The 13,146-nt window shown below is 45.7% G+C and overlaps 1 protein-coding gene across 1 annotated transcript; it reads right to left on the bottom strand.

Annotated features, from left to right (window-relative positions):
• Nucleotides 1-8,686: 8,686 nt before the first annotated feature.
• On the bottom strand, nt 8,687-9,202 carry LOC135075388 (uncharacterized). Its single transcript, XM_063969833.1, has one exon. The coding sequence runs from the start codon at nt 9,200-9,202 to the stop codon at nt 8,687-8,689; it is 516 nt and encodes a 171-aa protein (XP_063825903.1).
• Between the last annotated feature and the right edge of the window lie 3,944 nt (nt 9,203-13,146).

The raw sequence follows: 13,146 nt of genomic DNA, 5'->3' as shown, positions 1-13,146 counted from the left end.
TTTTTGTAAACCTTTTTAGATCTAGATTGCGTTTGTTGCGACTTTTTAAAAATAAAGAGATGCCTGACACTGGGCAACACCTTGGATAATTAATCTTGGATAATACTGCGAAATATTTCTTTGTTACGATAATGTTTCAGTCCAATATTATGATCCTTTAAGAAATTTTATATCTACGCCCAGAATCTTCTTTTATACGCCGTTCGACAAGGCTAATCATAACAAAACGCTACTTGCCAAGATCTTAACTTCGATAAGTGCCAAAGTTCATACCTGTACGGAAATTAACGCGTCGAAAGAAGGCGAGAGAATTGATGTTCACGTGAATGCTCGTATTTGTTACACGGTAGATGCCATCTAGTGTCAACGCTAACGAGTCGCTCGGCGTGCAGGACTGCAAACTTGCATGATACATCGCGCTGTCACAGAGGCGCTGAGAAAATAAACGACGCGCCCAAATTTATGACTGGCAATAAGAAGCGCCACTTGGGAACCACCTCCGCAAAATTATACCCTTTCCACAAGAAAATAGAACACTATCTCGTACAATGCATCCGTCGAACAGAAGTTCAAAGCGCACGCTACATCATCAGACAATGCAAGATTAATGGTATTGGTGCCATTTCTCGCTTTCAAGTGCTCCGTTGTGCGTTGCTGGGATAAGTGTTTGTGAAAAGTTTTTAAAACTTATTTGTTTACCTATCAGGTGGATTTTGCTAATGCATTTAGCTGGATTTATTGAAGTTATCAAGAGTTAAAAGATATCTGTTTTGATCTCAAAAGTGTACTAAGATAACTTTTCCGGCACTAATGTGTGGATACTTTATAAAACGATTCTATGAAGTAGGCTACTTAGACGTGTTATAAACTAAGCAACACGATATACCTACTCGAATCAAATGGCCATATTACATTGCCTTCGTTACATCACGGAGATCTATGACTAATTAACGCGGCCTTATCTTGGAATATTGATTTAGTATTTGGCCGAGGGGCCCATAAGATTGGCAGCATATTGCCACCATTAGCCCCCCTCTAAATAATGGCCATTGGGTGTTTGGCACCATACCATTAAGTGATAAATATCAAGGCACAACATCTTCTGTAATAAGTCAGCAATAGTATTATTGCAATTAAGATTTTTTGAAACAATAAAAATGCCGTTTCGTTAGAAAACTTACCGTTACGCTTGCCAAACAGTTTGGGGAGGCTAGACGTTCGCATACTTCTCCTTTCTCCTTAGTCACCTCTTAAGTATCACATCCACGGGCAAAGTGGAGGTGGTCCTGTCCTACTTTTTTTTTATCCACAACGAGGAAGCTCTTGGCTTGTATCTCACCTGATGGTAAGTGATGATCAGGCCGAAGTTGGAAGCGAGCTTCACCCGGAATCCTCAACCACAGAGGAACTGGCTATCTTACCTCTAACTGCCGGAACACAACAATGTTGTTAACATTGTTGTTATGGCGACAGACTTAGGTAAGATGGTGGTAGCTAGCCAGGTGGACTTTGGTTGAATGACAAGGCTACATCAAGTTTGCGACATCGTATTTACTTCAGCATTGACTAGCGTACTCTTTATACAGTGTTTTATATTCATCGACTCCTTTTCCTTGTAGTATAGGCGAGGTGGTGATCCGGCCGCCGCCGCCGCCGGCGCCCGCGCCGCAGCCGCCGCCGCCGCCGCAATACATCATCTGCGTGCCTCCACAGCTTGACTTCGTTAACTTCACTGTTGGACATTTGCACACGGTATTTATAAATGTTTCTTCTAAATTGCATTCAAAGTAGAGATATGGCTGGGCCTTCAAATTCCATAAAGATAAAATTTTCGATCGGCGATACCTTTATCGGAGTAGCGCTGTGTCAGAGTCAAGTCATTTCGATATTCCATTCGGCGGTTCGGTGTCAAAGTAACGTAATGTCGTAGAAACGTTTGTCGGTGTTTAGCCACTTGGAAATAAGCATACCTACTTGTTGACTCAATCATGATTATTTGTTTTCCTTAATGAAGTTGTCTGATTCCAAAATTTTCATACCTAATTTTCATGCGACATACGAGTACAAACCTGTGTAGTGGTGACAAATGATAAGTTTTACGACACGACTCGGGCGCATACAATGGCCGCACCGCTAAAACTATTTTATTGGCCGAGTAAATAACGACTATTACACATTCTGTCGTGCCGCAACTGGCCGCATGCGGTGAAAGCCGAATTCCATGAAAAATTTTCTAGTACAAAATACTGTACCTAAATATCTGCAGTAGTGTCTCTGACACTACTGCAGATATTTTTTCTAAATAAATATTCTATTAATACACCACGCTAAAAATTGGACCGTCACAATTCAGGTAGATCGCTGAAAGTCATTGTCATGTAGGTATACTTAATAGAGAGAGATTTAAATCTATGCGCCAATAGTCCGACGGTTTCGATATCTGACTGCCGACCTAGAGTCGGTAGTTCAATCCCCGTCGAGCCCACTTTTAATACATACATTAAGATAAAGAATATTATGTCATTCGTTCTCACAAATTAAGTAAGTAATGCGTGAAAAAAGGCTTTCCAAAAACATCTTGAAGCTTGTGTGGTTAAAAACCAGTGTTTTCCCTTTTCCTGCTTCCAGTTTTCATTTTAACTCTTGCCAATTTGTCCCGAATCTGCATTCGCTGAACTCTGCAATTGACATCGACAGCCGACCGCCATTTTGTGCAATTACCGTGTCTGCCATTGAGGGCTTATTTAATACTTCCACCGTTAACATAACTCGGTTAGCAGCAGAGGTCTGTGTAAATCTAGAGGGCAATAAAACTTTATCATTTCTACGACGGATGTAATGTGTAATAGGAAACTATAACCTTTTATTACTCCTATGCTTTATTCTTTTGGTCGCGGGTCATAACAGAGTAAATACAAATGAGTAGGTCATCTTCATAGAAACGCCCGAGCGCGGTTTTTATGTGAGCGCGCCAATACGTATGCGGCGCGCACGCACACACTGACAAAATTTAGCGTTGATTAGCGGTGAGTTGCCCCGAATTTTGTCAGTGTGTGCGTGCGCGCCGCATACGTATTGGCGCGCGCTCACATACAAACCGCGCTCGGCGCGTTTCTAGGAAGATTGCCTACTCATTTGTATTTACTCTGGTCATAACGACGCAGCGGTACTTTGGCCCGTATTACTTATTTATTGCGAACGTTGAATTATTAAAATCGATACTACGGAGAACACAAAGGTATTACATATCGTAGCTACAATCAATCAACCCTTAGAGATTGTGAAGTAAAACAGGAAAGAATCCTTATTTTTTCACCAAGGCCGTTCGATTCATCTGTCTCTATGTTAGGACCATTTTTATTTCGAGGTATGACTGATAAGTTTTGTAACGTATAACAAAAAGCTTATTATTTCATTAGATTTTCATAAAATTTCCAAGGCATTTTATTTAGATGCCGACCTATTTTTTGGGTATTAGTATTTTCACTAATTACTATTCCCGTAATCCCTATAGTTGAGCTAAATACATGCTTGTGTTAGAAGTCGGTTTACCACAAAGTCCAGCGGACGACGTTACATTTCACGTAAAGGTACAATTACGACGCTAACTACACACAGTAGCAGCAGTACTTGGAAGCAGCATTACTATCATGATTGGTTTACTTAGCTTTTGTTGCTAGTGACCTGTTTGGGTATTTCATGAGCATACATTATTACACACCTGTGTGTCGCGGCAAAGTGTCGCATGGCGCTGCTGCGTATTTCAAAATTGTACCTATATTTCGTTGAATGTAAGTAAACTAAACTACTTGATATAGCTCGATGATGTTATAAGGCACAGCAGGGACAGCCATCAAAGTTCTAAGAGTTCATACCGACAAGAACAGCATAGAACGTCCCCCCACGAGTTTTGGATAGATAACCTCATAAAAGTAGCAGGAAAGGGCTAGTTGCAGGCCGCTACCAAACGGCCAATCTGGCAATCACTGGGCCTGTGTTTAGCAGTGGACGACCTCCAGCTGAAATGATGATGATGATATCGTTTCGCAGCAATCCCTCCGCCTCGTCAACGTGTCCAAGTTCGAGATCCGGCTGTCCCTCCGGCCGCCATCCCGCCGGGAACTGGACGTGGTTCTGTGCGGGCCGCGCGGGCTGGCCGTGTCGTCTGGCGCGGCAGCTGAACTGCGCGTGCGCTTTACTCCGCGCGACGTTCGCTCGATGCGCGACGCGCTACTCGTCCGCGTCTCTGTGGGGAAGGATCTCAACGTGCCGATACATTGTTATATGCAGCCGCCGGTGGTCGATGGTGAGTAAACTAAACAGTTATATTAAGTAATTATTGGTTTAATTGTTCGTCTAATTTAAACTTCTGCCTATTATATCAAAGCAGTAATAAAGAAAAGGTACTTATGATAATAAAACAAGTCAGTAGCATTCGGTTTAGACTTAAATACACAACTATTTCTTAATGTATGAACATGAAAATGGTAGTATTTAAAGCTATTTGAGTATGAGCTTACATTAAGCTGAGGTTTGCAATTTACTCGTACCAAGTAAAACAGTGAAATGAAACTGCATGTGCTTTCATAGGTATATAAAGCTTTAGAGCTCTCTTAGTGCATAAGCTGAACAGCTTTGAAGGCTTTGAGAGCTATGTTATGTATGTAAAAGCAAGGTTTTAAAACTTGAAAATTAATGTAAAGGAAACAAACCTCATAAAAGTCTTGCTATTTTACACAAAATTACAGATTTGCCAGCTTCATGTAATTTAAAAGTGTTCAAAAGACCGTTCAAAGTAATAACCCAGAACCGATGATTGCAAAACGATTCAGAGCCCGGTCGGCTGTAAAATTAGAAGTTATAAACCGTGATATTTTTAGGCATATAAACTCCGACAATATCGCGTGGGAGGCTTGTTGAATTATGTGGCTATTGGTAAAATATAAATATGAGATCTCAATTTCTATAATGTTTAGAAATAGCCAGACGAGTAAACAGATAATATGAGCAAATAATATACAGAAATACTGGAATCTAGCCTTTCAAATAATAAAGTTGACTAAATATGTATTATCCAAACCTTATTTATTGATAAAAATTAAATAATGTTCAGTTTACAGAGATTTATTTTTTGCCAGACTGGCAATAACTTTAAACCTTTTCCATTATTTCAATGAGGACTTTTATATTGTAATATTTTCCTAAGGCAGGGTTTCTACCGAGGCGGATCTGAGTGGAGTGGCTGCACTCACATTTAAAGTATTTTTGCGTCGCAAGTGGTGTGTGGAATAAATGCATGAAAACTCCACTCTGCCCTACCTAGCTCCAACTCAATGGAAACAGACTGATACTTTGCTAATTGATAGGTTCCCTAGGTGACCTATTTACTAAGATCTGATTTCAATAGCCCATTGTTGGGGAACCTTGTTAACTCTTTCGCGAATACAAGTCGTCGTCATTATAGTCGCTACGGAACAATCTAGCTTTTCAAATACGTATTGTGTTCAGTTTGTTATTGTCAACGCAATGAAATTTAAATTGGATGTTGTATTGATAAAATACCTACTTATTATTGTGTTACTTGGAAGAGGCCTATAAGCAGCATGATGATGATGAATGTTATTTTGGAGTTTCAATGTATTTACCAATCATTTTGTCAAATGGCAAAATAACAGAGGTTGTGGATCTCCTATAATCATTAAATTACAGGCCTGCTTCCACCACCCACAAGATGGAAGCAGGGCTGTGAAGGTCCCACGCTGCGTTGCTGGCACGATGCCTCCATTCCAGAAACTTGCTGCTCCATCGCTACTTCAACTTGCTAATCCGTCGAGCTGTTATGTTAGCTTATCAGTTTGAGATGAATCTTCTTTAAAATTTACATATAAAAGCGAAAAGTCACTGACTGTTTCACTCATCACGAAATCTCAGAAACTACAAGTGCTAAGAGTCTCAAATTTAGGGGGTTCCTTTTAGAACGTAGGTGCTCACTTAGATGGGATTTTGCAAAATTCAACGCCTAAGGGGGTAAAACGGGATACATGAAATGTATAAATACTTGTGTTTTAGTGCTGGTGCCGCACGTGAGCTGGTCGTCTCTATGGTGCGGCTCGAGCCCCAGCGTGCGCGGCGGCGGCGACGTGCTCGAGCTGGGCGCGCGACTGCTGGGCGACGTGCACTGCGCGCGCCTGCTGCTGCACTGCGACGCGCAGCACGCAGCCTTCTTCGTGCTCACCGAGGACGCCTGGGTCACCTTCTGCCTGGACGTGAGTGTGACGTCACTGCTGGAGCCGGGCGCGTGCTGGGCGACGTGCACTGCGCGCGCCTGCTGCTGCACTGCGACGCGCAGCATGCAAGAAAGGATTTTTTCCTGGCGGCTTGGTGACTGGAATTGAACCGCCACCGGTGCAGACTGAGAAGATGGTGAATTGTCTGCACGTGAAAAAGAGGTTGTCCGGCTTGCAGAAATTTATATAAGTTACCGTTCCTTGTGTGAAATTAGAAAATGTAAATAAAACAGCTCCCTCTCAATTGACACAATTTATTTTTATCTCGTATGCTCGTATATAGTTAACAATTACGATATTATAATAACTACTGTAATAGTGCCAATCTCAAGGGATTCAGGGTCGTTAATTAGGTTCGGTTTGGTGAATATTATTGCCACTACAAATTTCTTAAAACTCAGCCTAAATATTAAAAGACTCTACTAGTTAAGATAACTGCGCGATGTCAGGTCGGAAAGACTCCTACTTGAAGGATGGAAAAGTGGGTACCTTGGAAGCCATGCGGTTATAAGCCGTTACCCTGAACGTTCCTCTCTTCTTCCGGGGTCCAACGGGTCTCGCACACTTTTAGGTTACAAGCAGCGTCCTCCACGGCCTCAAGCGCGCAGTGCCAGATGAAGCTCTTGCATCTCTTTGACAGGTAAGCGTTCAAACTCTTGCAGAGACAGAGGTTTGATGACAAGGAGGAAATGCGAAGAGATCAGCAGTTCAGAAAGGAGTAATAATTATAGAAATCAATATGAAATATTGAAATATCTAAAATATGAAATGTAAAATCGTAAAATATGAAATTGTAAAATCTGAAATTTGAAATGTATGTAAAATGTTTGAACTATAAAATATTGTAAAATATGAAATGTGAAATTTGAAATCCCGCATCTGAAACGAAAAATACGACTGTCAGCATCACATGTGGAACGTGGCATTAGGTTATGAAAAAACCCGCAATGGGAAAGAAATACTTACGAAGACTGTTCGCTAATTTAAGCTTCACTCGCAGTCTTCAGCAACCCAATACCCTCATCCGAATAGGATTTAGGGAATCTCTGAAAGAAACGATCACATGAAATAACCACGTACTGGAATACGAAAAATATCAATCACGAAAAATAAATAAATTCTCCGACGGGAACTTACCTCATGTGTGTTATTTTTATTTATTCATCAAGAAATTATCGTGGATGCATTTTGCACCACCCGATTTGAAATAAAAGGAATTACATTCCCGAAAATAATCAAATTGCGGTTGCGCACGATCGACAAATTCCTAAGTGATTTGACAGCTCCACTGACAGCCGCTCTGTCATAGACATCGCGATACGTTTCGTTTCGCCGTTTGAAAAAGTAAATACTGTACTAATAAAACCATGATGAAAACAATTTCCAGAACACTGAAAATATTCTATTTGAAAAATAGAATAATCAATATAAAAACACTAGGAAATGTTTCATCAAAGTATATTTCAATTAACTGAGCAAAAAGCGCCATCTATTGCAAATTAATTCTAAATCACGCCAATAGATGTCGCTAGTGGTATCCAAAATCAGAATATTGAGAAGAAATATTAATTTGTGAAAAAACAGCAAACTGCAACGCTACAATACCCTCCCCCCTAGACATTCGCACGGAGAAAGAATCTGAGCTGCCCTCAGCGAACTACAAACTGAAAATAAGAGAAAAAAAAAAAAAAAGTGAATCTTTACACCAGAAAGACCCCCAAAAAGTCCAATTGAGAAAAAAAACTAACTTACTAACTATAACTAAACTTTCACAAAAGCAATACCAAACCAAAATGATCCATCTACCAGGACTGATGTTCTACCAACCAAAAAAAATCTCTCCTGTCCGAGCATCCAAAATTCCCCATAAAGTCCCAACTGTGAACCAGTGGTACTCGATTTCCCCAGTAAAGTAGAACTTGACATGCAATTCTACTCATTCCTTTTCCAAAACGTTGTTAGGCTATTTCGGCCATAACTAACATTATTTGCTAAAATAAAATAAAAATGCCTGGGTTATAAAACCGCAGAATAAAACGTCGCTGATCACGATATAATTGGACGTCATCGCAACAAAACACAACCACAGGGAATAGTGCTCAAAACACATGATGTCATCCCTGGAAACAAAAATCTGGACTATAAAGTCACAGAGAAAAAAAACACGAGGCAAGTATACAGCAGATACTTGTCCACTCGAAAAAAGAAAAATAAATCGCATACCCTAAATGGGGCGATCACAAAAAAAAACTAACCTAAAGATTTCCCTAAAAGGGAAAAGTAGCCTTGGCGTCATTGTTGGTAGAATACCAAACAACACTTGTGAAACAAGTCCTACGGCTGAGAACCCTGGCAAAAAAACTATTCGGCGAACTGAGGGTGAAAACAAAAGACAAGGATTAAACCTTGATGTCCTTGATATGCCAAGTACCGAGAGGCTTGCCATTGTGAGCAATTAACTCGTAAACAAGCGGAGATAGTACCTTCTTGACAATGCACTTCTCGTACTTTGGGGCAAGCTTGGTAGCCTTGAACTTCTCAGCGTCACTCTGAATGTACGTTTTGCGCCACACCTCCTGACCCTCTGAAAGTTTGACGTTACGTCTTCTGAGGTTGTAGTACCTGGTGTTCGTAGCGTGGGCCTTCAGTAAATGCGAACGTACCTTCTCGAACACTTCCTTCAAGACGCCAAACTCCCCTGCATAGTCTTCTCTTGGCATAGCAACTTCATACTCGCAGTCGTCCGTTTGCTTATAAAAGGAGCCATTTATTATAGGTTCTCTGCCATGAACCAAAAAGAACGGTGTAAATCCGGTAGATTCGTTCACAGCACTGTTAAGTGCGAACTGAATCTTAAACAAATTGAGATCCCAGGTTCTATGATCTTCTTTCACGTACGAAGATACGGCAGTCATTACTGTTTTGTTATACCTTTCGACCAAGTTTATCTGTGGCGTGTATCTAGGACCGTAATGTACACGAGGGACGTTATATTTCTCCAACAGGCTACGAAACTCCGATCCCGTAAATTGAACCCCATTGTCGGTAATTACGGTTTCAGGAATTCCATGAGCCAGGAGAACATAGTTCTCGAACGCCTTGGCCACAGCTGCGCTAGTCGCGCGTCTCAAGGGAAATAGCATTGTGTATTTTGAAAAACAGCAAGTGACCACTAACAGATGAATGTAACCTGATCGGGATCTAGGCAAAGGTCCGACTAAGTCTATCGACAAAGCTTGAAACGGTCTGAAACATTGCTTAGGCTGACCCATGAGTCCAGGTGTCAAGGTAGTCTTGTGTTCGCCGCCTTCTTCGTGCTCACCGAGGACGCCTGGGTCACCTTCTGTCTGGACGTGAGTGTGACGTCACTGCTGGAGCCGGGCGCGTGCTGGGCGACGTGCACTGCGCGCGCCTGCTGCTGCACTGCGACGCGCAGCACGCCGCCTTCTTCGTGCTCACCGAGGACGCCTGGGTCACCTTCTGTCTGGACGTGAGTGTGACGTCACTGCTGGAGCCGGGCGCGTGCTGGGCGACGTGCACTGCGCGCGCCTGCTGCTGCACTGCGACGCGCAGCACGCCGCCTTCTTCGTGCTCACCGAGGACGCCTGGGTCACCTTCTGTCTGGACGTGAGTGTGACGTCACTGCTGGAGCCGGGCGCGTGCTGGGCGACGTGCACTGCGCGCGCCTGCTGCTGCACTGCGACGCGCAGCACGCCGCCTTCTTCGTGCTCACCGAGGACGCCTGGGTCACCTTCTGTCTGGACGTGAGTGTGACGTCACTGCTGGAGCCGGGCGCGTGCTGGGCGACGTGCACTGCGCGCGCCTGCTGCTGCACTGTGACGCGCAGCACGCCGCCTTCTTCGTGCTCACCGAGGACGCCTGGGTCACCTTCTGTCTGGACGTGAGTGTGACGTCACTGCTGGAGCCGGGCGCGTGCTGGGCGACGTGCACTGCGCGCGCCTGCTGCTGCACTGCGACGCGCAGCACGCCGCCTTCTTCGTGCTCACCGAGGACGCCTGGGTCACCTTCTGTCTGGACGTGAGTGTGACGTCACTGCTGCAGCCGGGCGCGTGCTGGGCGACGTGCACTGCGCGCGCCTGCTGCTGCACTGCGACGCGCAGCACGCCGCCTTCTTCGTGCTCACCGAGGACGCCTGGGTCACCTTCTGTCTGGACGTGAGTGTGACGTCACTGCTGGAGCCGGGCGCGTGCTGGGCGACGTGCACTGCGCGCGCTTGCTGCTGCACTGCGACGCGCAGCACGCCGCCTTCTTCGTGCTCACCGAGGACGCCTGGGTCACCTTCTGTCTGGACGTGAGTGTGACGTCACTGCTGGAGCCGGGCGCGTGCTGGGCGACGTGCACTGCGCGCGCCTGCTGCTGCACTGCGACGCGCAGCACGCCGCCTTCTTCGTGCTCACCGAGGACGCCTGGGTCACCTTCTGTCTGGAAGTGAGTGTGACGTCACTGCTGGAGCCGGGCGCGTGCTGGGCGACGTGCACTGCGCGCGCCTGCTGCTGCACTGCGACGCGCAGCACGCCGCCTTCTTCGTGCTCACCGAGGACGCCTGGGTCACCTTCTGTCTGGACGTGAGTGTGACGTCACTGCTGCAGCCGGGCGCGTGCTGGGCGACGTGCACTGCGCGCGCCTGCTGCTGCACTGCGACGCGCAGCACGCCGCCTTCTTCGTGCTCACCGAGGACGCCTGGGTCACCTTCTGTCTGGACGTGAGTGTGACGTCACTGCTGGAGCCGGGCGCGTGCTGGGCGACGTGCACTGCGCGCGCCTGCTGCTGCACTGCGACGCGCAGCACGCCGCCTTCTTCGTGCTCACCGAGGACGCCTGGGTCACCTTCTGTCTGGACGTGAGTGTGACGTCACTGCTGGAGCCGGGCGCGTGCTGGGCGACGTGCACTGCGCGCGCCTGCTGCTGCACTGCGACGCGCAGCACGCCGCCTTCTTCGTGCTCACCGAGGACGCCTGGGTCACCTTCTGTCTGGACGTGAGTGTGACGTCACTGCTGGAGCCGGGCGCGTGCTGGGCGACGTGCACTGCGCGCGCCTGCTGCTGCACTGCGACGCGCAGCACGCCGCCTTCTTCGTGCTCACCGAGGACGCCTGGGTCACCTTCTGTCTGGACGTGAGTGTGACGTCACTGCTGGAGCCGGGCGCGTGCTGGGCGACGTGCACTGCGCGCGCCTGCTGCTGCACTGCGACGCGCAGCACGCCGCCTTCTTCGTGCTCACCGAGGACGCCTGGGTCACCTTCTGTCTGGACGTGAGTGTGACGTCACTGCTGGAGCCGGGCGCGTGCTGGGCGACGTGCACTGCGCGCGCCTGCTGCTGCACTGCGACGCGCAGCACGCCGCCTTCTTCGTGCTCACCGAGGACGCCTGGGTCACCTTCTGTCTGGACGTGAGTGTGACGTCACTGCTGGAGCCGGGCGCGTGCTGGGCGACGTGCACTGCGCGCGCCTGCTGCTGCACTGCGACGCGCAGCACGCCGCCTTCTTCGTGCTCACCGAGGACGCCTGGGTCACCTTCTGTCTGGACGTGAGTGTGACGTCACTGCTGGAGCCGGGCGCGTGCTGGGCGACGTGCACTGCGCGCGCCTGCTGCTGCACTGCGACGCGCAGCACGCCGCCTTCTTCGTGCTCACCGAGGACGCCTGGGTCACCTTCTGTCTTGATGTCTGTAGTTTTACTTGAACAGATTTCATTCAAAGATTATTTTATTCTCAGAGACAATGTGGTACACACACATACATTTTGGAGCACAGAACTGTGTGCATGTGGTCATAAGTATGCAATTATGTGACAGTGACGCGGCGTTGGCCGTCCAAGCAAACAGTCACTGTAGGTATCTGTTGTTAACGCACTCATAGTGCCGCGTCGTGCCAAGGTGATTTATAGTATGTGTAGTATGTAGGCTTTTTTAGTACTTACACACAACCGAAATAAAGCTTGCCAGAATGATCTTTTGCAGGTTTTGAGTTCAAAACATTTCTGTAGTTGCATGCGCCGTGATTTCAGAAAGAAAAATAAAATGCTTATTGCGAGACGAATCCATGTCAACCCTCTTTTAAAGTTTGACTTCCGTCCAATATCGGATTTTCGTTTTATAGCTAAGTCATAAAATATATTAAAGATGGGAAATTGGTATCAAACAATTTTATGCTTAAATGAATGTAATTTATAGAACGATTAGGTTTACAATCTACTCCCTAATAAAGATAAAAATATACGTTAATTCCAAATTAAATCAGTGCTATGTTAAAACCCATTCTTATCCAATTGTTTCGGCTCTGAAAGGCAAAGAAAAGTCGCTTTGACCGTTTTATAGCTGTTTTAGTGCTCAATCGTTTTGCTTCAAGAGGGTAATTTTTATAGTCTTTTTAGGATCGGGGAGAGAGTAATCTTTGTAAAGTTTTCTGAATATTTACAAGAATTAATTCGGTTTAAGGAATCTGACTACTTAATTGAATGAAAATGTTGAGAAGAAAAATGGATTTAATTTTAGCTAAGGCCTTAGAAAATTTCTACGTACCTAACTCTCGTACTGAAGAAGTTAGTAAAGAAAGCTTAATCTTATTAAAAACTAAAATTTATGAAAGTTTGTGAGCATTTATACCATTATCCGACCGTTGAACACAACTTTGCAACTTTCCGTATAAAAAGTGTCGTTTTCCGTCCAAAACTAGAGCAGTGCTCGTGACGTCTAGACACGGGCTCATCCTCACTTCTCGCGAGTCCCATTCAGAGGCGTCGCTAAGCCGCGAGCACAATCCCTCATTTAGCGGCAAATTATGTTCTCCTACCTGGAGTGACGCGGCGGGTATTATCGCATGCGTCACTAACTAGGTGTTAA

This window comes from Ostrinia nubilalis, chromosome 10 (genome assembly GCF_963855985.1).
Source record: "Ostrinia nubilalis chromosome 10, ilOstNubi1.1, whole genome shotgun sequence".
NCBI lineage: Eukaryota > Metazoa > Arthropoda > Insecta > Lepidoptera > Crambidae > Ostrinia > Ostrinia nubilalis.
This window is presented reverse-complemented; position numbering and strand designations above follow the sequence as displayed.

What these genes read in the sequence shown, in the direction of transcription:
- LOC135075388 (XM_063969833.1), bottom strand. Translation starts at nt 9,202, where the DNA reads ATGACTGCCGTATCTTCGTACGTGAAAGAAGATCATAGAACCTGGGAT.